Genomic DNA, 24,189 nt, shown 5'->3' on the forward strand with positions numbered 1-24,189 from the left:
ATTCTTTAGGTACCACTGTAGTTTTCTCATATGTAGTCTGGCATGGGGGACCAGGATTATGCAGGATGCCAAAGCCCAAGGCCTGCAGTACTTTCCTTGCTGTTAGTTTGTTCTGCTTTGTTAATGCCAAAAAATAGACAGGAAGTGGTTTTTGTTTTTCTGCCATCTGTTTTACTGTGCCCAATTCTGCACCTAAGAAGGTGATTGTTTGGGATGGTATCAGTCTTGACTTTTTTATATTGACTGTGTATCCCAGGGCCTGTAGTAAGCAAATGACTCTTTGTAAGTCTTCTGTTAGCTTGTTTTTGTTGTCCGCTTGTATTAGGCAGTCGTCCAGGTATGGATAAATTTGGATTCCCTGAAGCCTGCAGTGAGCGATTACTGATGCCAGGCATTTCATGAACACTCTGGGCGCAGTAGATAAGCCAAAGGGCAATGCTGAGAATTGATAATGCTCTGATCCTGCAAGAAATCTGAGGTATCTTCTGCAATGTGGTCGTATGGGGACGTGCAGGTATGCCTCCTTGAGATCTAGAGTTACCAGCCAAAACTCCTTGCCCAGCATGGGAAGAAGTTGCTGTAGGGTCAGCATTTTGAATTTTGGAACAATGATGTATGTATTTAAAGCGGACAGGTCGAGAATAGGCCTCCAATTTTTTTCCTTTCTTGGTACCAGGAAGAGTCTGGAGTAAAATCCCTTGCCTTGTTCCATAGATGGTACCTTTCCACAGCTCTCATCCTTGCTAATTGAGCTATTTGTTTTAGAGCTTCTGTCTTTTGATTTGGTGGTAGGTTTGGCATTCCTCTTTTCCGGTAAAGTGTGGAAATGAAACCTGTAGCCTTGGTCTATAGTTTGTAAAATCCACTTGTCTCTTGTGTCACAGTGCCAGTTTTTTGAAAATAATGCTAACTTTCCGCCTAAGGGTGCTGCTATTTGTTCCCTGGTAGGCGGTGTCAAAGCCAAGTCACTGTGATTGTCCTGTTGTAGTGGCAGTGGTTGTGTCTGTGCCTCGTTGGTTGTTACCTTGCCACTGGCATCCCCTGTAGGCACCTCCTCTGGATTGATTTCTGCCTCTTGTCGCCTATTCCTCCCTCTCTGAGTTTTGAGGAGTCTGGAAAGGACCAATTTTTGGAAGGCCAGTTCCTGCTAAACCTTGGTGGCTGAACCTGTAAGAAATCTTTTACTGTTTGCACAGATTTTGCCTTCTCTTCCATTTTCTTCAGTACCTGTTGGGCAGGAGAACCAAATAAACTGACCTTATCCATAGGAGCATCTAATAGCTTTGCTTTAACATGATCCGGCAGGACTTGTTCTTTCAACCATGCATGTCTTCTTATAACTGTGCCAGTCATGGCTGATCTAAATGAAGCCTCCAGTGCATCATAGCCACATTTTAAGGAATGGTTACTAACCTGCTGAATGTTATTCACCATTTCTAGAACATATTTCTTATCTAAAGAATCATCCGAGGACAGTTTCTTAGTTAACTGATCAAGCATAAACTCTTGGTATTGGATCATATGGAACTGACAGTTCAATGCTCTAGCTGAGAGAGTAGCAGAGGTGTATACTTTTTTACCCCATCTCTCTAAGGACCTGGATTCCCTTTCAGAAGGGAGAGGGATTTTAGCTGAGGTTGAAGCTACTGCCTTAGGCCCCTGGGAGATAGTCTCAGGATCTGCGAAAGGAGCCTTGTATAAATGGTGATGAGTGTCCGGGACCCTGTAGAACCTATCTGGCTTAGCAGGGGCTGGAGGTAAAGTATCAGGAGCAGTGCAAGCATCATTAAATGCATCATCCACAACAGGAAGAACTGGAGGTATAGCTAAAGGCCTATGTTGCGGTAAGTGTAAAAAGGTCCTAAGCCTTTTCCTTGAATCTGAGAAATCTTGCCCCTGCCATTGGAATTGCTCTCTCATGGCATGTAAAGTTTCCCCAAAGAAAACTCCTCTGGTGGAGAAGCTGAAGGAATCGATTCTTCAGCATCGGAATCTTCATAAGTAGAAAAGGAGCCTCTGGATGGTCTGTATTGTCTGTATCATCAGAAGAGTCATCTGAGGACACTGGCTCAGGGGGCTCTACTCTAGGTCTCTTTTCTGGAGGTTGAGAGGCCCTGTCTGGGTGAGATTGGGATCCCCTTATTAAAGAGATGAGATCCTCTGCCAGAGTAAGCATTTGAGAACTGGAGCTGGGCCTGTGAGAGGGGGGCTTAACAGGCACAGACTTAGAAGTTTTGGCTGCTTTAGCCCTGGCAAAGGCCTTTATAGACATGGCTGCAGGAGGCCTAGCAGCACCACGTGCTGGGGTAGAAACATCCAAAGGGATGGTGTCCGATAAATCTTGTGAAGCCACAGTAGTAGGTAAAACTTCAGAGGCCGATTCAAGCAGGGTAGAGGGGGCCTCGGTAGTAGTCATGGATTCGGCTGAAGATTGAACTGTTTGCTCGGTTTCGGCCGAAACAGAGACACTCATGTTTGCTTAACCGTGGTTTCGGCGAAACCGCGGACCGCGAGTGTCGGTCCTTTTTCGTTTCTTAACAATTTGAGTAGTCGGAGGATCCGGCGGCATTATGTACAAAATCTGAGCCAAAAACTGTTCAGCAAACTCCGACCGACGCCTAAGCGTTCGTCGGTTGAAAGAAGCACAGGCTAAACAAGCTGCTACGTCGTGGTCTGGGCCTAAACAAGGTAAGCAGATTCAGTGCAAATCTTTATCAGGTATTTGTTTCCCACAAGTTAAACAGTTATTCACTTTTTCTGACATCGGCTGAGGCAAGAAAGAGTCCCCAGCACGGGTTAGCTTTAGAAGTCTTGAAGTAGTATTCGGTAGTAGTAATCTCTGGATCTGACCGACCGGCACTTGTGAACAGCTTCTGCTTGGGCGCCACGGCAAGAAAGACTGGGGAAAATGGCGTCGGCTGATGCCTTTATACCCGAAGAACTGCAGCTATGACGTCGGGTGAAGTGCGACACCAGCCGAAGCCAGACCCAGACTTTGGAATCCGGCCGACCGAAGGGCTGCCTGACGACAGGACAACCCATTTGTAAGGACTCCAGATGCATCCTTGAAGGACATCCTGTTTTTTGGTTTTCATGGCTGTTTTAGATTTAGTGAAGGCTTTAATAGAGAAGGAGGAAGGCCTGAAGACCCCTTGAGAAATGGCAGGCCTGTCTAAATTCTGAGTTTCCCCGCCAGGAGTGGCGTCGGTATCTGTAGTAGGAATGGGGGCCGAGGAGCCTGCGACCTCGGGTACTGAAGACACCAGTAATGCATTGTCATCGGTACTCAGGGGCTGCGTAGGCACCTCGCTGAGTACCGGAGAACCAGTAGTCGGCCTTAGCATGGTATCAGTAGGTGGTGCGGACCTCGTATGTCGGCCCTTATCTTTGCTTTTTTTGCTCAAAACTGGAGTCGGAGTATTTGACGACATAATATAATAAAATATTTTGCCAAAAAAGTGAAGGGCGAACTCCGCCCGACGCTTAATAGTGCGTTTGTTGAATCTAGCACAAAAACGGCAGGCCGAGACGTCGTGGTCTGGGCCTAAGCAAGGTATACAGTAAGAGCAGAAATCCTTATGCGGTATTTGCTTCCCACATGAAATGCAATTATTAACTTTGTCTGACATCGGACTGAGGCAAGAAAAGTTTCCCCAATGGGGTACTTAGCTTTCAAGAAGACTTTGGCTGAAATACTTTCGTAAATCCCAGGAGCTGGCGGACCGGCACTTGCGAACTGCTTCTGCTTCGGGCACCGTGCGGCAAGAAAGACCGAAGAAAATGGTGTCGGCTGCCTCTTTTATACCCCTGCCACACTGACGTCAGGGAGGAAGCGACGACAACCGACGCTGGACCTAGACTTTGGAATTCAGCCGACTGAGGACCCGCCTGACGGCAGGATAACCCCATCTGTTATGACTGCAGCTGTATGCACGATGAACATCTGGGCTTGAGAATCTGTTGGATACAAAGCTCTATATCTGTTAAACTCATCTAACCAGTCTTCCTCAGGAAAATTTTGACTGACCTGAAGGCTATGTGTGAGGATTGACGGTCTATAGCAGCTACTTACTTAAGGTTAAAAAAAATCATCTTTTCTTACAGATACCACATTGTTAGGTGATCAATGTTTAACATGTTTTTTCTTAATCAGTATTTTCTGTGAGTGACTGAGTCATTGTTAAACTGTATTCGCCATTCATCAGACCTATCATTGAGTACAATGCCCCCTTTGGTATGTACCTAACCAGGCATATCCAACAACTGGAACGTCCACAGAGGTTCCTCACTAAATGAATACAGGGCTTATGTAATACGTCCTATGCAGACCACCTCAAGGTCCTATCCCTGTATTCTGTCCCCTATAGGCTTTTGAGGCGGAGATCTATGCCTGGCATACAGGGCATTGTCAGATCCCACTCTGACAGACCTCCTGCATATCCACAAAACAAACAGTAACAGAATTACCTGTTCTAAGACTTAAACCTTGCCTGTGATATAAATAGGACCTGCTGGAGAGATAGCTATATATCCCAGAGACTACCCTGACTATGGAAAGCCTCCCCATCCATGTGAAGCAGAGTTCCTCCCTAACCCAATTCAAGTGCAACTTGGACAACTGGATGTGAAAACAGAAATTCATTCCTGGTTTGGCACCCATGTCTCTAATGCACACAGGTAGCCTCTAAATGGTTCAGCTTCCAGGCCCATGCTTACACTTATCAAGGGTATCAGAACTTGTCAGAGATTTGGGATGCATGGCTAGGCTTAAAAAGGCCCTTGTGGTCATTAGCCTAGTAAATACCTATGAATCTATGAAGAAATTTCTGCTCCTTCAAAAGGTCTCCTCCCCCAGACACCCAGTAGCATTTCTGAGAAACTCCATGTCCCAGTCAAGATGGTTTTCCCATGCCTGGACTTAAGACACTAGAAACAGATGAAGCAGATGTGGCTGACCCCTGTTTGCTTGGGCCATAAGGACTATCCCAGAAGAACCGGGAGATAAGTGAGTGGTCTAGGAACAAAACCATTGCAAGTTCGCCCATTATTAGCTGAGGCACAAACTAAGCCCCTGTAGTCAGCAAGGCCTCTCAGGTAAGTTACTTTATCTTTCTAGGAGCTGCAGAAGTCGTACCAGTAGGAATGGGGTATGTATCCATGCTGTGACCAAGAAGGATACAGTTAGGATGCTGGAACGAGAAAGTTGGAAGGCAAGTTGTCAAAGGTCTACACAAGAACAAATACTCAAATTCTGTCAGAATCCCTAGAAAGAAAAATTAGTCTGACAGGAAAAGAGGCAGGGAAGTTGTCACAGCATTAAAACAAGCACTACATGCTGTGTAAATACACAAACAATACATGAAAAATCTGTCAAAAACTCTTCAGAAGTAAAACTAAGACTGACAGAATACATGGCAGGTAATTTTCCACAGTGTAAACTCAAGCACTTCATGCTCTGTCATTGTCCCTGCTCAAAAAAAACAATGGCCCGCACTCGAAAACTTTTATAAAAAAATTAAACCGTTTGCATAAGCAGTAGACTTCTCTACTAAATAAGTCCCTAACACTAGCCGAAGCTTAAAACAGTGGCACCAGACAGAAAATAGATGGTAGTTAATATCTAGTTTCTTAAAGGGCCAGAACTGCTAAAGTAAAAAAAATACTTTTTGTTAACAATATAAACATTCATACTAAACTAAATTTTCTGTGAGGAATGGTTCCTTAAAGGGTCTGCCAGAACAAGGAGCTGAAGTGCCATCTGCTGCTCATGTTAAGTCTCAGAGCTGCTTTTTTCATGAGGCAGCAAAACAACACTGGAGATTTTACACTGACTGCTGATTTTCCCCTCAGGGCTGACTGATTAGCAGTCAGAGTGGCAGTGTGTGAGGGATCCAGTGCTTTTGAAAGCTGGTCAGTTGACCAGGACATAACTGCCACCTGTGAAATGATGAATGATTTTCAGAGGTCATTTGTCTGAAACTATCTGTTGCCAAAGAGAGTAATGGAAATTTAGATATTATGGAAGAAAAAAAATGGGTCTAGGGTTGGAGGAATTCACAAGGTCTCTTGAACAGTCAGACATGTTGGACTGTCTTTCATTTTGTGAGGTTCTAGACTTATTTTTGGAACGCCTTGTTATTCCTTCTTAAAGGTCTTCTTACCTGTATTTTGTTGAGACTGTTTATTCTGTTCTTTGCCAAAACTGGATGAGGAGATAGAAAATCCCTTGGAAAATTTGGAAAAGGAGGGCTGAAAAATCTTGGAGATTTCCCTTGATCAGCTTGCCCCATTTCATCCCACTTTTTGATCAACTCTTCAGCAGAGGGGCCAAACCCTAACCTCTTCAGCAGAAGGGCCAAACCCAAATCTCTACCCAAGACACAATTTAATACACACTTTACACACACTGTAAACAATGGAGTAGTGACGTGTGCAACAGAAGAAATGACGCTAATTAAAGCAGACTTTTTCTCACAAGAACAAACTGGATATATGAAATATTCCTCATACTTTTACAACTCCGAACCTTTAATATGAGCCTGAAAATCAAAGTTGCAGAAGTATAAGCTTTTTCCCACACCTATCAATAATTTCCCCTATCCTTATCAGAAAAAGGATGACTAGAATTAACTAAGTGCTTAGCAGCAGTGGAATCAACTAAACCTATAGCTGTTGGGTGAGGACTGGGAATAGTGTATAAAGCTTTAAAAGACTGAGGAACTTTATACATCTTATCTGCCTTTTCAGACTTTGTAGTAACACTCGTACATATGCTCTAAAGCAGACAGAACAGGAGGAATGGATGTAGGTTCTGGAAAATCCTTGTGTAACAACTCAAGGTGTTTTCTAAAGGACTGGGAAACCTCTGAGTTCTTACACTGAAATCAATGGTATACTTTAACAATAATCTCAGAGAAAGAGAAAGTACAGTTGTGTCCACTTACAATAAATGTAGATGTTCAGGTGTATTCACTGTTGCAGTCATCGCATTTGGGTTATCCCTGCCAGGGTAGCCCTCAGTCGGCCTGAATACCAGAGGCGTAGTATTTCAGCATTGGTTGCCGTCGCTCCAGGACTGACATCAGGTCATCAGTGTTATAAATTAAGGCAGCCGACATCATTATATCATTTATTCCAGTTTGATTACCGGGGAAGTCCACTGGGTCAACATGGCCCATTTTCAGTGGAGATCTTTTTTTTTTTTTTTTTGAGTTTTGGAGTTTTTCTTGCCCTGTCAGGAGCCCCCAAGTGGGAGCTAGGTTATGGTGGAAGAACACCACCAGTAGAAAGTAAATACCAAAAAATTCTTGTAAGGATAGAGAGAGAGAGAGAGAGATAAGGGGGATGGAGGGAGAGAAACCAGGACTGCAACAGTGAATACATTCGAACATCTACATTTATGGTAAGTGTACACAACTGTACTATGTTCTTCATGTTTCACTGTTGCAATCATCACATTTGGATTGATTCCCAAAGCTGAAGAAAAGGGTGGAGACGGTCAAGAAGACTGGGGGCTGGCTAGGATGCCCTGCAAGACTGCTGTGGCAAAGCCTGCCCTGGATTTGTAGACGAGGCAGGTGGTAATGCTTGGTGAAGGTATGAACAGATGTCCATGTTGCAGCCTACAGGATGTCCCTGGTGGGAACCCCTCTGAGGAAAGCTGCAGAGGTGGAGGTGGCTCTGGTAGAATGTGTCCTGACCCCCTTGGGGAGAGGTTTTCTGTGCTGCTTCTAGCAGAAATGGATGCAGTGCGCTATCCATTTGGAAATGGTTTGTTTGGATATGGCTTTGTTATCTGCTCCAGCAGCAAAGCTGACTAACAATTGATCAGGCTTTCTAAATGATTTAGTCCTGTCTATGTAGAATCTGAGCTGTGTGTGCACATCTAGAGAGTGCAGAATAGTTTCCCCCTTGTTTTGTGGGTCAGGGAAAAAGGTGGGCAAATGAATTGATTGGTTAAGAGCCACACTGGACACCTCTTTTGGCATGTAGGATGGGTTAGTACTGAGGGAGACCCTGTCAGCATGGAAAATGATGAAGGGCTCTACTGCCATTAGTGCTTGTAGCTCGGATACTCTTCTAGCTGAAGTGATGGCCAGAAGCAAGACTGTCTTCCAAGAGAGGAACTTTAACTATGCTGATGTTGCTGGTTCAAAGGGGGGCAGGATGAGCTTTTCCAAAACAAGGTTAAGGTCCCAAGCTGGGGCAGGTGCTCTTCTGGGTGGCCTCAAGTTGTTAGCCCCTCTTAGGAACTGTTTGATGAGAGGGTGGGAGGAAAAGTGGTGGCTCTGTGCTGAAATGAGCAGAGATGGCAGAGGCATGAATTTTAATGGAAGAGAAGAAAAGACCCCTGTGTTGTAGGTCAGCCAGGTAATCCAGGATGATTGGTAGGGAGGGCTGTGCAGTTCCAGCTCCCTTAGCCTGGATCCAGGTGCAAAACCTTTTCCACTTGTCAGCATAAGACTTTCTAGTGCTAGGGCATCTGGGCACACGTATAAAATCTAGAACTTGTTTGCTTAGATTGGCAGCTTGTGCAGTGGTCAGTGAATAAGCCAGGCTACCAGATTGAGGGTCTGCAATTGGGGATGCATGATTCTCCTTCCTCTAGGTCAGGAGTGTTGGGATTTGAGGGAGATGCCATGGTGGCAGTGGTGGCAGGCTGCGCAGCAGAGGGTACCACTGCTGGCGTGGCCAGTCTAGGGCAATCAGGATTGTCCTCGGTGTTCCTCCTTTATTTTGAGCAGTACCCTTGTAATGAGCGGTAGAGGGGGAATGCATAGACCGAGAGGTTGACCCACTGGAAGGACAGAGCATCCATTTTCCAGGCCTTGCTGTGAGGTTCCCTGGTGCAGAATTTGCTGAGTTGATGGATGGAAATGGAAGCAAAGAGGTTGACCTTTGGGGTGCCCCATTTCTGGGTTACAAGGGTGAAGGTTCTTTGGTCTAGCTGCCACTCATGTGGGTCCAGAAGATTTCTGCTTAAGTTGTCTGCCAGAGAGTTTACAGAGCCTGGCAGGAAATGTGCTAACAGGTGTAGTTGCATGGCTGAGGCCGCATGCCAAAGGGTCATGGCGAGTCTGCAGAGAGGGTACGAATGAGTCCCTCCCTGCTTGTTGATACACCACATCACAGTGGTGGTGTCTGTTTTGATCAGAAGAGGCCCCGGGGAGAGTAGGAGTCTGAAGGTTGTCAGAGCTTGCTGAACAGCCAACATCTCTTTTTGGTTGATGTGCAGATGTATTTGGTTTGGGCTCCATTGGCCCTGAATGCACCTGCCATCCAGATGTGCCCCCCTCAGGCATAGTCTGATGCATCTGTGGTGAGGGTCGTGGCATGGGGTTGTGAGAAGGGTAGTCCATTTTTGTGGTAGCATGTTGCTGCCCACCAAATAAAATCTTTCCTTAAAGAAGGTATCATTGGTTTAAGAGTTACCAGGTCTTGGGAGTGTTGACACCAAAGGCTTTTTAGGTACCACTGTAGTTTCCTCATATGCAAGTCTGGCATATGGAATGAGTAGAATGCAAGAAGCCATGAACCCCAGAGCTTATAGGATTTTCCTTGCAGATAACTGGGGTCTGGTGGCTAGTTGAGAGAAGTAGGTTGTCAGGTAGGTTTGTTTTTCTGGTGTAAGTAATGCCATCTGGGATGCCGTGTCCAGGCTTGCTCCCAGGAATACAATCTTTTGCGTGGGTACTAGTTTGGATTTCTTTTTGCTGACAGTATACCCCAGGGAGGTCAGTAAGTCATTTACAAACTTTTCCTGTCTGCCTGAATCAGGCAGTCATCCAAGTATGGGTAAATTTGAATATTTCTTTGTCTGCAAAAAGCAATGGCAGGAGTTAGGCATTTTGTGGAAACTCTGGGAGCAGTGGCTAAGCCAAAGGGAAGCACAGAGAATTGAAAGTGCAGTGATCCTGCCCTGAAACATAGATATTTACTGCAAGATTCCCTGACTGAGATGCATAGGTAGGCCTCTTTTAGGTCTAGGGTGGCTAACCAAGCATCCTTAGAGAGCATATGTAGAAGTTGGTGGAGGGTGAACATTCTGAATTTTGGTATCACCAGGAAAGTGTTTAGAATGGATAGATTGAGGATGGGGTGCCAGGTGCCTTCTTTTCGGGGTACCAGGAATAGTCTGGAGTAAAAACCTTGGCCTACCTATTCTGCAGGAACATGCTCTATTGCCCTCATAGACAGCAGGGAAAAGACTTGCTTTTTGGCCTCTGCCCACTGGTTTGGGGGAAGATCTGGGAACCCTTTTGGGGTTGGTAGAGTGGTGGAAATAAAATTTGTATCCCTGGGACACTATGTTGAAGACCCAGTGGTCACTGGTAATGGTGGCCCAGGTGCTTACGTGGATGAAGAGTTTTCCTCCTAGGGTCAAGAGCGGGTGGGGTGAGAAAGGGGGTGGAAGTGTAAAGTCATTGTGAGTTCTTACCATGAGGGGGTGGCTTAGCACTCCCTGGCTTTGAATAGAAGGAACTACATTGCTTAGATCTCTGCATTCCCTGGGGAATCCCTCTTTTTACCAGAAACTATTTTATAAGAAGGATCAACAGCCTGAATTAAACCCTGAGACAGACCATGTAAACTACTCCTATCCAAATAAAATTGAGGAGAAGTAGATGCATGGTATGGTTTTCTGTTTCTTTTTGACATGAAAAATGGGGCAAATTATGTTACTAATGGCAGCAACAGCTTCAACAGGGATGGACACAGCATCATTGCACAAGAGGGAAACCTTCCCTATTCCCTCTCCCAGGACAGGCAAAAGTGGCTTCCATTTACCCACTGAGAGAACCCCAATAGCCACAGAGGAGATGGTCAAGCTAGTCCACAGTGGCTGTAGGTGCTACACCAGAAGGATCCAAGGTAGGGTGAGTGGTCTGAAGTACAACAAATGGCCACAGCTGTCACCCACCTGTGGCTGAAGCAAATTGATAGCCTGTTATGATGGTAAAAACTGTTTATTTTTTTTTTCTTTTTGTGGCTGGAAGAATGACTGATAGTGGGACCAGTAGTCTGTCCCATAGTCAAACCAAACCAGAAATGGTTCCTCTTTCCTGCAGGCACCTATGTACTAATCTGCCTGTCTCAGAGCAACCTTGTAACTACAGTCCTACTTACTTATGCAATCTTGATTTGTCCGTTTTCTACACATGTACTTACATTTTTACTGTTTATACATTTTTGTATATTGTACTGTATAGTTTACTGTTTATATATTTTTGTACATTGTATTCTGTATGTTTACTGTTAATGTTAACTCTGGAGCTTTTCTGCCAGAGACTCTGCTGAAAAAGGACCTGTGCCCAGTTGGACTTTCCTGGTAAACAAATGTAAAATAAAGAAAGAAAGAAAGAAAGAGAAGCAGCAACTTCCGTTAAACACTACCAGTCCACAAAAGTTATTCTGACAGAAAACCACAGAAAAAAAGCACTTTAAATTAAACACTATGCCAGTCCACAAAAGTAAAATAACTAATTTTTCCACAGGAAAAAATATGTTTTCAGTTACTTTGCACCACTTTTAAACTGAAAGAAGAATACAAGCTCTTTGTTTAAATGTACGTTACACTCTCAAGACAGTCTGTTAAAACACAACACTCCTAGCTTTTGGATAACTTTCCTGAAGAGGAAAATAATAAAAACAACAAAATTATGAAAAAAAGTTATGTACTCACCATAACGTTCCATCTGAGTAGTTCTACTTCATTTGTCTTCAACTTGTAGGTACCAGATCTGTATTGGATCTGAGCCGGCAACTTCACAAGCATCTGCTCTGAGCTCCAAGCTCCTCCTTTTACCCATAATATACCACCACTAACTTCCAACCCTCAGATCAAGTTTGCTGCACCCTACACTGAACACCCTGATCCCAAAACACCTTACACACATAAAAAAACAGCTATGAATGCTGTCCATATGGTAAGGCCAGAGGGAAGGTTAAAGACAAATGGACGTTATGGTGAGTACATAACTTCTTTATCTGAAGTAGTTTACTTCATTTGATCTTCAACCTGTGGGCTACTAAACACCTGGGTGGCCCTCATGGAAGGATATTCCGGAGCACCGCGGAACCAAAGGATGCTATCGTTCGAGAAATCAAATCCAATTTATAGTGAGAAATAAAGGTATAAGATAAGGACCAAGTAGCCTCAGAACAAATGTCGTCTAAGGATACTCTCGACCAAAAAGCCGTAGAAGTAGCCATGGACCTAGACGAGTGAGCTTTAACCTGACCCGGAGGAGACCAACCTTTATCCTTGTAGATCTGAAGGATACATAGGGAGATCCACCTGGCAATGGTCACCTTGGAAATAGGTTTACCCAAAAAAGGTTTAGAAAAGAACACAAACTGGTCAGATTTACGAAAAGTTTTGGTCCTGTGCAAATAAAACTGTAACTGTCTATGAACATCTAACAAATGCAACTTGTATTCAATTTTGTTTGTAAAAGTTGAATCTTGACCCTAGATAAACTAGCCTCTTGTTGAAAAATATTTGCCAAAAAATCAAAAACAGGTGGAATGGGAGCCGTGAAAGGATCTAAACTCCTTTGAGAAGCCCAAAAGGAAAAAGGCTTCCATTTGCTGCTATAAATCTTCCTGTTGGGATGACTTATGAGCTGCCACCAGAATAGACCTGACCGAAGAAGACAATCTGGGAGTCCTAGGAATTAAGGGAACTGGAGCAGCCAAGCTGTGAGATTCAGACTGTCCAGATTCGGATGAGGGACCTTCAAGGGTTGCAAAATGGGATCCTGAATGGGATCCAAGGAAGAGCTAGAAGATGAGACCAATGGAAGGGAAACCATACCTGGCGAGGACAAAACGGAGCAATGAGGATAACTTTGCTCCCCAGTCGACAAGCTTTCTGTAGGAACTTCAGAATTAGGGGTACAGGAGGATAAGCATAAATAAGACCGAGAGGCCAAACATGGACCAGAGCGTCTCTGAGGGACTCCCCTGGCAAGGGGTTCAGAGCTAAGAACTCGCTGCACTTCACTTTGGAAGGAGATGCAAAGAGATCACAGCAAGGCAGACCCCACTTTAGAAAGATCTGCTCCACTACTGAAGGATTCACAGACCACTCATAAGGCATCAGAATAGTCTGGCTTAGTTTGTCCACTAGAATGTTGGACTTCTCCAGAGTATGCTTTGTTACCAGAAAACGACCAGTGGAGATCGCCCATTCCCAAACTCTCATGGCCTCGCGACAAAGTGGGCAAGATCTGGTCCCTCCCTGTTTGCTGATATACCAAATCACCAATATGTTGTCTGACTGGATTGCAATGGTTCCCAGAGGTAGAAAGGCATGAAGGCCTACAATGCTAAAAGGAATGCCCTCATCTCCTGAACATTTATATGCAAACTAACCATATGCCTTGGACTGTCTGTCCCGAACAATGTCCCCCCCACCCTAGTTGGCTGTGGCTTGAGCAGGGGCTGGAACAAAAGGTCGTCCCTCCAAGATTTCCGAAGATTGCGTCCACCAAAGAAGGGACAACCTGCAGACTCTGCTGAGGTGTATCGGGTTTGGTAACGGAAGATCCAGCAAAGACCATTGCACCGCTAGAGTCCACTGCAGTACTTGCATATGCAATCAAGCACATGGTAGAAGTGTTATCATCACTGCCATAGAACCTAGGGCCCTTTAAGACAGGCTCTGATGAGGGAAGGTGAGATTGGTAAATGAAGGCGACATGCATCCTTAAATTTTGAACTCTCTCAAAGGTCAGGAAAACATTTGTCTGTAATGTGTCTATCCATGCTCCTGTGTATTCTATCACCTGGACAGGATTCAGAAGAGATTTGGCTGTGTTGATTGTAATCCCTAGACAGTGTGCAAGCTGTAGGAAATAGTCTCTGGTCCGACAAAGTAGATGCTTGGTGGGAGCAGTAAGGTGCCAATCGTCCAGGTAAGGGTAGACCTGAATCCCCTGAAGCCTCAGGTAAGCCGCTACTACTGCCATCACTTTGGTGAACACCCTGGGGGCTGTGGTGAGACCAAAGGGTAGGGCTCTAAACTGATGATGACTGGCTCCTAGCCAGAAGTGGAGAAAACTCCTGGAGCTTCTGTGCATCTTTATGTGATAGTAAGCATTCTGGAGGTCAAAGGAGCACATCCAGTCATTCTCTTACAGGTACGGCATGATGAACTGTAAAGTGACCATCCGGAACTTGTCTTTGGCAACTGACAGGTTCACAGTAGACAGGTCCAGAATGGGCCTCAAGTCCCCAATCTTTTTTGGCACCAAAAAGAACCTGGAGTAGATGCCCGATCCGGACTGATCGGGTTTGATGACTCATTTCGTTAGCAGTTTGGAAACCTCTAGCGCTGCTGCCTCCCTTTGTGCAGGTGGTACATCTGGGAGGTGTTTGTAAGGCATAGGAAGAACCACAAATGGGACTGAATAGCCTCTGGAAATTATCTGAAGCACCCAATGGTCTGATGACATGCCACCAGGTGCAACGACAGATGACCCCTGACTGCCTCCAGAGCAGAGCAGTCGGGCAACCCCTCAGGGTTGCTGTGCAGGCCTGTCTGAGAACGGTTCTCGAGACCCAAAATTCCTCAGACCCCCTCTGCTGCTGGGCCGGCATCTATCCTGTCCCCCTCTGCCTCTAGGGGAGAAAGGGCCCCGAGTGTCCCGGGAATACTGAGACTTCTGGAACCACATTTTCTTTTGCCCTCGCTGATTCCAGGAAAAGGATCTTTGAGGGTTTGAAAAGCAGATTCCGATGGCAGACAGTGTCTTCCCATCTTTCTCACTCTGGACCAAGGTGTCATGGATGGTCTTACCAAAGAGGGAAGAGCCATCATACGGGGCATTTGCAAAAGATGCCTTGAAGGGTTCCGTGAACTGACAATCTGAGCCAGGTGTCATACCTCATGGACATGCTGGACCCAGCTGCCCTAGCCGCTCCTTTGGTCGTGTGTGAGAGGAGTCGCATAGACATATTTGAAACTGCTGTCAAGGTAGCCATCCTCACGTAGAATGTAGCCCTGTCCTCCTGCGACATGGACTTTGGGGGAGACTCAGCCAGTTCCTTAACCAGGTCATGCTGTAGTCGAGTAACACGGGCCAGATAGTTCAGCACCCTGACAGAAAAAGTTGCTGATGCATAAACCAGAGGAACTCTCCCGGGCTAGTTCCTTCTTGGTGGTGGCTGCTACTACCATAGCGTCTACAGGGGACCCTTTATTCCAAGCTGGTCTGCCTGCAGAGGGGCTCAATATTTTGTCCGGGCATTTAAGGATTGGTTCCCAGTGTCCAGTTCCTTCCAAGCCCGTGAGGTGACTACGTCCACTAATGGATCTGTGGGAGGGGACACCCAGGAAGAAGAAGGGCCCATGCCAAAAGCCTCCAGGAACACAGATTCATCCGAGGAAGGTTTTGGGGTGGACCAACCTCACATTTGGCTCAAGATTTCCATGATGTCTCTGAAGGAGACCTCCTTGGGATGTGATCTGGGGGAACCTTCCCCCAACATCCAAATCAGTGTCTTCGGTGAGGGACTCTGGGGAGGAGTCCAAGTGTCTCCTCTTACATGTATGCTTGTGAGGAACCTCTTCGGTGGGGCTTTCCGGAGGGAACTCGCAAAAATCTTATTGTTCCCCAGGAGGAACGATCTGGGGATCCTCGAGCACGGGCTGTCCCTGTGGTAAAATGACAGGATTCACACACAAAGCAGAAGGGAGTCGGGGCGGAGTCTGAAGATATAGTCAGGGGCCTCGATCCAGTGGAGAAAACCCTTTCCACAATGTCGAACGCCGAGGGACAGCGAGCTTCCTGGGATACCATTAAGGGAACCGCTCTCCCCTGATCCGACGTGGGAATCGAAGCCAGGCCCGAAGCAGACGGCGCTCTGAGAAGGGGGCTGTGACCCGACAAGGTCAGAGCAGACCGAAACATCTCCATCCCTTCAAATCAGACACCCAGGCTCCGTCTCCAAAAGCCACTCGGATCTGAACTAGTCGGATCTGACACGCACCAGGCAGCTGCCGGCGTCAAGGAAACAGGTACCGTCGGCACCGACCCCCTGACTAGGGGAACTCTCAGATCCATGTACTCTGAAACCGGGGGTTGACTCAGAGAAGGAGATATAGGTGTAAAGAAGAGAAGCGAGCTACCCCCTCCAGAGGGAGTGGGGGCCTGCAAGACTCCCATCTGAATTTGTGTGCGAATAAATCTCCACATCATTTTATCCATGTCATCTTCAGAGAGACTGCGGGTGGACCGCGACGAAGCTATTGATTCTGTATAAACCAAACAAAAAAACAAACTAAGAAACTATAAAACGGTCACAGAACAAAAACAAGAGCGAACCTGCGTAAGAATGACTAAAACAAACTGTTATTTAATTGAAGCGCTTTTTGTGCACTCAATGAGTTTTGGATGTATGGCTTACAAAGAATAGGGAATTAGGTATTATTACAGCTACTATCTATAGGAAAAGAACTTATTCCAATTCCTTTTTGCACTTCACAAGCTGTCATCCATACCATCAAAAACGTTCTGTTATTAAAGGACAACTTGTGCGAGCAGCACCTAAGTGAGGATAGTGACTTTGTGCATGAATGTCAAGTTTTAAAATCAATGTTTTTGCACAGAGGTTATCCAGTTACCTTATTAGACGATTTAATACATGAGATCCAGTTTAAGAGAACAAATGGTAAATATCAACCTTTGTTGCGTTTTAAGCAAATACCCGTTGTTGAAAATAGTTAGAAGGTATGGATATCTTTCCAATAGTTGGGCGTGAAATTGAGACACAGAAGGTCCCTAGCGTGATAACTACATACAACCTACATAGTCGGTCGTGTTTTGAGGTTATCAAGAAGAACTGGGAATTATTTGGTATTAACCACAATATTTGTGTTAAACTGGGGGGTGGCCCAAGTGTTACATATAAGAGGGGTTATAATCTTAAAAACTTACTTGAACGTCAACAAAGGGTGCCTCCTAAAATCACTGGCATGTTTAAATGCCAAGATTGTAATTATTGTAAATTTGTGGACAACTTGTATTCATTGTTGGTTAATAGTCACCATATTAAATTTAAAGCCAGATTTAACTGCAATACTAGAATGGTTGTTTATGTGGCAAAATGCCAAAGGGGCCCCGCATTTTATGTGGGTAAAACGGAGCGTAAACTCCGTGAAAGGATGTATGAACATCAATATGCTATTAGTAGATTGAAATTAGATAATGCACTTGCCAAACATATTTTAAAGTGTAGTAATCATAGCTTTAAATTTGCAGTTATTGACCAGGTTAACCAAACTAAAAGAGGGGGTCTAACTTGTTTGCAGTTGGAAGAATTGGAATTAGAATGGCAAATTAAGCTTAATGCTTATAATTTCCCTGGTCTAAATGAATCCTGCTCAATTGCTAGTGTACTAAAACTTAAGAGCTTGAAATGCTAATGATGCCCTTATGTTTATAAATTTGTTTATAATTTTGTTGTTTTTTTTACTTTTCTCCTTTTTCATGTGTATGTTTTTAAAGGGTTCTACTAACTGTTGACTTTATGGAGTCATAGGTTATACAGACACATATGTTTGCACCAAGTACTATTGTACATTGGTAGTTTAACTACATAATGTACGTTACATTACTTTTAATATACATAAAGTGTATAAATTGATATTATATGCATACATATGTAGATATAATACCTTAGTTTTAGGTTAGTTACTATTGAGTGTCAGCTTATATATATATTTTTACAGCGAAGAGTTATTATATGTCATTTTGAACTACTTATATGTCTGTAGCTTTAAGAAAAAGAAAGGCGGGTTATTTGAAAGTTTAATTGAAAACTTGATTGTTTGGTCTATATAAACCTGACTTGTGTATTTTAATAGTTTTTCTGATGAAGTGTGCTCATTGAGTGCACGAAAAGCGCTTCAAATAAATAAGAGTTTGTTTTAGTGATTCTTACGCAGGTTCGCTCTTGTTTTTGTTCTGAAGCTATGGATTCTGACCGGGCAGGTCAAAGAACCGAGGCTCTAGAGGGCTGTCATGGTGCCTAGGCTGAATTTTGGTTGGAGGTCCGGTCGGAGCCAAAAGGTCCAGGGACCTCTTTCTCTTTTCAGATCTGTGCTCTCTCCTTCTCCCTGCCTTTTCTATACTCCGCTTCCACAGACTTAGAGGCAGGAGGATAAGTCCCAGCCTGGGAGGGAGGAGAAGCAAGGACAGGAGTAGAAGGAGATGTGATCACAGCAGCAGCTATGACTGAAGCAGAAGAGGAGGCGGCCACCTCCATAAAAGGGAGCAAGCCCTTCATAACTAGTTTCGCCCTCTGATCCTTAAGGGTGCACGGGTTAAAACCTGCACAAATACTACAGTCAGTAGCTAAATGGGCTGCACCCAAACAAAGCACACAAAAAGAGTGCGGTCATCAGCAGGTGACAATTTGTGGCTGCATTCAGTGCATCTTTTGAAAATCTGTTTAGGGAGATTAGCCATACCTCATTAAAGAAGAAAAAAAAACTTTTGAGAGACACACTCCACTCACCACACACTCAGACAAGCACACAGAAGGCTGAGGGGGGAGGTGAAAGTCTAACTACTACAAACTACCTAAAACTAAGACAATACCTACACTCGACACACCAGCAAAGGGGAGGAAGGGAGGAAACCTATACTACCAGCACACACACAAAAAACACTAATAACTTTGAAAAAGACCTACTCACAACTTGGAGCTCAAGAATCATGATGCGTTGGAAGCCACGGCAAACGAGATCTGAGGGTTGGAAGGTAGTGGTGGTGTATTATGGGCATGGGGAGGAGCTTGAAGCAGATGCCTGTGAAGTTGCTGGCTCGGCTCTGATACGGATCTGGTACCCACAGGTTGAAGATCAAATGAAGTAAACTACTTTCTCCAAAGGAATTTACCTGCCCAGCAAACCAAAGCACAATCAATTGTCGATCCTTGAAAGCCTCAGAGAAGCGTACTCTTCGGTAGCAGTAAAGCTGTGATGGTCTTCATGTCCAAACTTGCCTTTTAGTTGGCTCAATTCGAGCTGCCTAACAGTTTGGGCACATGGAAGGTACCCTAAAGCTTTGAAAGCTTGCCAGATGTTGTACACATGGCAGGATATAACCCATACAGCCAAAGCTACTATAGCAGTGATTAATATGAACATCAAGAGAAAGTTTTTCCGAAACAAAATTAAGGTCCCAAGGAAGAGTCACCTGTTCCTAGGAGGCTTAGTATGAAACGCCCTTTCAAAAACATTTTCATATCAGACTGCATTGAAAGAGGGGAATCCATGGAAAGGCATGCTGAAATGTTTGACAAGTCTTGACTGAGGAGTGAGCCAAGCCATGGGATAGTAACTCACACAAATAATACAGAACCAGACAGACATCAGCCCAGAAATAGTGCTGGTTCTTATCTTGGCACCAAGAACACCAAGAACAACACTTTTCCCCATTTACCAATATATAATTTTTGAGTAACAAGTGTTCTTGCCTCCTTCAATACCTGCTGCATACCCCAGAAATAAACAGGCCCAAAAACTATTAAGATTCTTTCACCCAGGTTGTCAACTGTACTTGTTTGGGGTTGAGAGTAATGAAACACCCCACTGACTTGTATGAGAAGGTGGAGTTTGTGTGGACGTTCATGGTAATTGCCTTTGACCATATGCAATACAAGAGAGAACCAATGCTGCCTGAGCCAGAAGGCAGTAACAATGATCTTTGGAGAGGCCATCTGAATTTTCAGAATGACCATGGGTAATAGCGGAAACAGGAACATTCCTGTCCAAGTAAAATAGAATTCATCTGTTTTTGGAGCCTTCTTGCATGGAGTCCTGGAGTAGCATCTTGCCATCTGGTTGATGTGACTGGAAGCAAAAAGATATAGGTTTCTCTCAACAGATGGATCAATTTGCAAGAAGACTCCCTGATTCAGTTTCCATTCATGATGATCTGTCCTGGTCTTGTTCAGCTTATCTACCTCAAAAGTTTGCTCTGATAGTATGCAGGATACATGTAGAGTGAAACTGTGCAGAAAATCAATAGCTAGGTTACCATGGCTAGCTTGCAAACAGGGTAAGATCTGGCTTCAGGTTGTTTATGTACCACATCACAGTGGCATTGTCTGTAAACACCTACAAACAGTCCTGAAAAGCATAGATGATTGTGTGCATTTAAGAGTGTTTATAAGCGCCATCTCTTTTACATTATGTGTTTTGGTCTGTCTTTTTGGTTCTAAAGAGCCACTGCACTTTTATCCCCACAGCCACTGCTCCTCATGCAAAGTTGGAGGCATCTGTCTCAGTCTATGTTGGAGCTAGAAGACAAAATGGGAGATCTGGACTCTTGATAAAAATGGTCTCTCCAGCTAAGAATCTCTCTAACAAACCCCAAAATGTGTATCTGGAAAGTCAGGTGATGTTGATATTGGGACCATACAGACTTTATGTACCACTGACTTTTCAGTCAAGAAAAGCATAGATGCCGTGAGTCCCAGAATCCCGAGAAATTCCTGGAATGAGAAGGCAGTCAGTGCAAAAACTCAGGAAAAGACTTAGATACAGTTCTACCTTTTTCCCATGGAAAAAAAAGCTCTTTCAACTGAGTCTAGGAGACACCAAAGGAAAAAAATCCTCTGAAAAGTTAAAAATTATTTTTGCATGTTCTCCTGGAACCCCAGTCTGTGTAAGATCCCTGTGAAAGATTCCCTACAATTTGTAGGACTCTGCAAAGATGAGCAAGTTGTCTATAGAAAAAATGGGAATAACTTGCAGTCTGCAGTGGGCTACAACAGGAGCTAGACACTGAGAATACCTTGCAGCAGTGGAAAGATGAAAGGGTGATGCAGAGAACTGATAGTGAAATACAGATACATAAAACTTTAAGAAACATCTGAAATCTGGATCAATAGGAATATAACAATCTTTTAAAGCTGGAAAACTCAAAAGGGGAATGAGGGGGTGATAAGCTGTGAAAGGATAACACTTTCAACTTGGGCACTGAGTGTTCTTATTCTAATGAGAATTAGAACAATTATTTTTTACTATTAATTAGAACAATAACACTCGTCCATCTGTAGAGACACATTTAATAAAAGAAACAAACAGCTGCATTACACCAAGTGAAAGATACCGACACTAGACACCTTAGCATCTACAGGAAGATGTTACGTTAGAGACAATTCTTAAAGCACTTCTTGTAAACCAGCAGAACTAACCAAAATGTATGCACCGAAAACAAAAATGAAAGAAAACCTTTGTAACAGAAATCAGTAGTGAAGAGAAAAGAATTGTCAAATGCAAACATAAAAAGATTCCTCAACTTCACAAATCGAGATTTATTAATTCGTTATCTTGCTGCCCAGTGAACTGTTGTCAGCTATAGTGCGACTACACTATGACAAAAATGGTTTTCCCAGTGAAAAGCCAAGGTTAGAATGAACTAGTACTGTTAGTCATTCAAAGAGAGTAAAGAAACTGTGGGTCTGAGTAAGTGATGAATAGAGTAAGTGCTCAGAGAAGCACTAAACATTTGTTTTTCTCCCACCAAGATACCATTATAGGTATAATGTTTTTAATTAAACATCTGAAATATTGAAAGGTAAATACTACCACTGGAAATGTGTATATGCCTATTTAGTAAATCATTAAGTGTGTAAAGAACTTACTTGCCAGCACTAATGAGCTTATTTAAAGCATCCTTGGAGATCACGTGACCACATATGAGTTTCATGGGTGGATTGGAGTCTGATGTCTGCTGTCGAAGAATTGGGCAGGCAAAGACTGAATGGTACCAACACTTTTTACTCAGTTCAATCTCAATCTATTTGAAGAAATTGGGAGAAATAAATGACAGTTAAAAATATTACAAAGTTCAATAAAAGTCAGCTGTCTCTATAAAATATCAGATTTTAAAATAAAGTTCTATTCAGCTAATGCAAGTCATTCTGCATTTTTTCTTACATTATACTCATGCTAATGCCTTTCGGTCTTGAGCTGTAATTCAAATCATCGAACTCCTCTGTACTACTTTTAGTAAACATTCGACTGACTGTATTCCTTCCTGTTTCATGTCTTTTCTGAAGCTTGTGTATCGAGAAATAGACCCAGTTTTCCAAGACAGGGGAACACTACATTGTCTGCATCATTTCATCATCACGACAAAGCAACCCCTCATGAACCAAATTGATCCAACATCAGCCTCGCTCACAGCTGTATCTTAAGTTCTCAAACACAAAATTTACCCATGTTCTTTTACAGACTGGGAACCATGCATAAATCATACTCCTGCCCTGGCAAAAAAAGAAACTAATATCCTGTGCCCTAAGTGTATCACATTGCTTTTTATGGCACTGAAAACCAAATGCTATAACCATCTACGTCGTTCAGGTTTACACTCGTTCCCATGAACTTTCTGCAATACATCCTAATGATACAAGTTACTACATATTATCTTCTGCTCTTTATGTCTCTTCTGCAGTCCTTATACATACAATAAAAGAGATTCAATTACACTGGCACCAAAGTCATCTTCCACCAACAAAAAACTGCTATTAACCACCATCTTCTGATTGTCAATTAGTCATTCTTTATCAGCATCATCATTTGAATTTCAATCGAGTCGAGGCATTGTAAAATGCCTTGCTAATACCACAAAAAAGGTCACGCTCAATGCTTCTTTCATGAATAGCTTCAAATATTACACTGACAAAATGTTTTTCACTGGTGGACAAGTAATAATACCCAACATGGTGGGCATTACTGGGGAATACTAGACTACCCAAAGGAGATCTAAGGCCTGACATGGGGCCTTGCTGCCTCTAGATCTGGTATTCCCCTAAAATGCCAACTTTGGAGGGTATTAGTAGGCCTATCTATATATCTATCTTATTTTTTGTTGACTTTGTTAGACACACTATGTAGAGCCTGCTTTCAGGGGAACCACCATGTGGCATTCATACTGACTAGGGGATATATGGCCATATCATCTGGAAAACTCACCATCTCTCATCAATAACTATAATGGAATGTTTTACATCCACCTAAACGTGCATCAGCTCACACAGTTGGGACCTCATTATGAAGAATGACACCTCAAGAATGCAGTACCCCCCCCCAACTCCCCAAGTTGCAATACATGGTCAATATTAGAAATTATTTTATGAATATATGTATCTTTTTGTTGGCTGGTTTAATCCCACTAGGTTAGTAGCCTCTTTTTGGGGAAGACCTGAGATGGTATTTATACCATTAAGGGAAATTTGGCCGTGGCATTAGGGAGCTTTCCCTTCTCTTTTTGATAGGTGCCACGGGATCTTTTATATTTAACTGAGCTGCAACCAACTCAAGCAGATGGAGTCTTGGTGTAATGTCTTATCTGAAGTACAGAACACTCAGGAGTGCAGCACTCCTCATGCTGCTCTGCAGTGTTGGCAATTGATCTAGCTGGTGTGGAAATAGAACCCACAACCTTCTGTACCAAGGGAGAGTGTGCTGCCTGTCAAGTCACTGACACTGCTGATTCTAAGTGCCTAGTGTGGAAACGGAACTCATACCCTTCTGATCTTCTATCAAAAGCAAATGTGCTACCTGTACAGCCAATCACTGTTAAGTGCTATCAAAATGGATTATCTGTACAGCTGCTTTTTAAAGGTGATTTTAAAAAATACCTTTATTAATCTGGCTATTTTAAAGTTATTCTCTGCCTCGTGCTACAGTGAGCTGTATAAAGTTTTACTGAGATGTGAAACGAGTATAAACATAAGAATTAAAAAAATCTAGTATTATTGTTTTTTCTTACTGTTAATACACTAATAAATATAAAGGCACACATTTTGTTATGCAAGTTGTGCAATCCACTGAACACGCGCGCGCTTGCACACACAGACACACACACACACACACACACACACACACACACACACACACACACACACACACACACACCCACCCCTGAAGCAGACTGCTGATGCAAACTCAGTTGAATAACATGTCAAGTTAAAGAATTTTCTTATTCTTTTAATTCTTTCAACTTTGCCAGTCTCAGAACACTGCTACTGCAATAAAGTTGAATATCGGTTTAGTACTGATGGTTTCATCTCTGTGCCTGCTGCAGCTGCTAGCAAAAAAAACTACAGTTGCTCAAGTTCTACTTAACTGTAAAAAGTAGATGATCGTAGAACACACTGCTTAAC

General features: G+C 43.6%; 1 protein-coding gene across 5 annotated transcripts in view; it reads right to left on the reverse strand.

Moving 5' to 3' along the window:
* Positions 1-24,189, reverse strand: part of RMND5B (required for meiotic nuclear division 5 homolog B) — a 993,687-nt gene that overhangs the window by 33,659 nt on the left and 935,839 nt on the right. For all 5 annotated transcript variants that reach the window (XM_044069428.1, XM_044069429.1, XM_044069427.1 and 2 more), the window contains exon 9: positions 21,664-21,818. In XM_044069428.1, coding sequence (XP_043925363.1) covers positions 21,664-21,818 — 155 coding nt within the window. The remainder of the gene's footprint in view (positions 1-21,663; positions 21,819-24,189) is intronic.

This window comes from Protopterus annectens, chromosome 4.part0 (genome assembly GCF_019279795.1).
Source record: "Protopterus annectens isolate FY-2018-M chromosome 4.part0, PAN1.0, whole genome shotgun sequence".
Taxonomy (NCBI): domain Eukaryota; kingdom Metazoa; phylum Chordata; order Ceratodontiformes; family Protopteridae; genus Protopterus; species Protopterus annectens.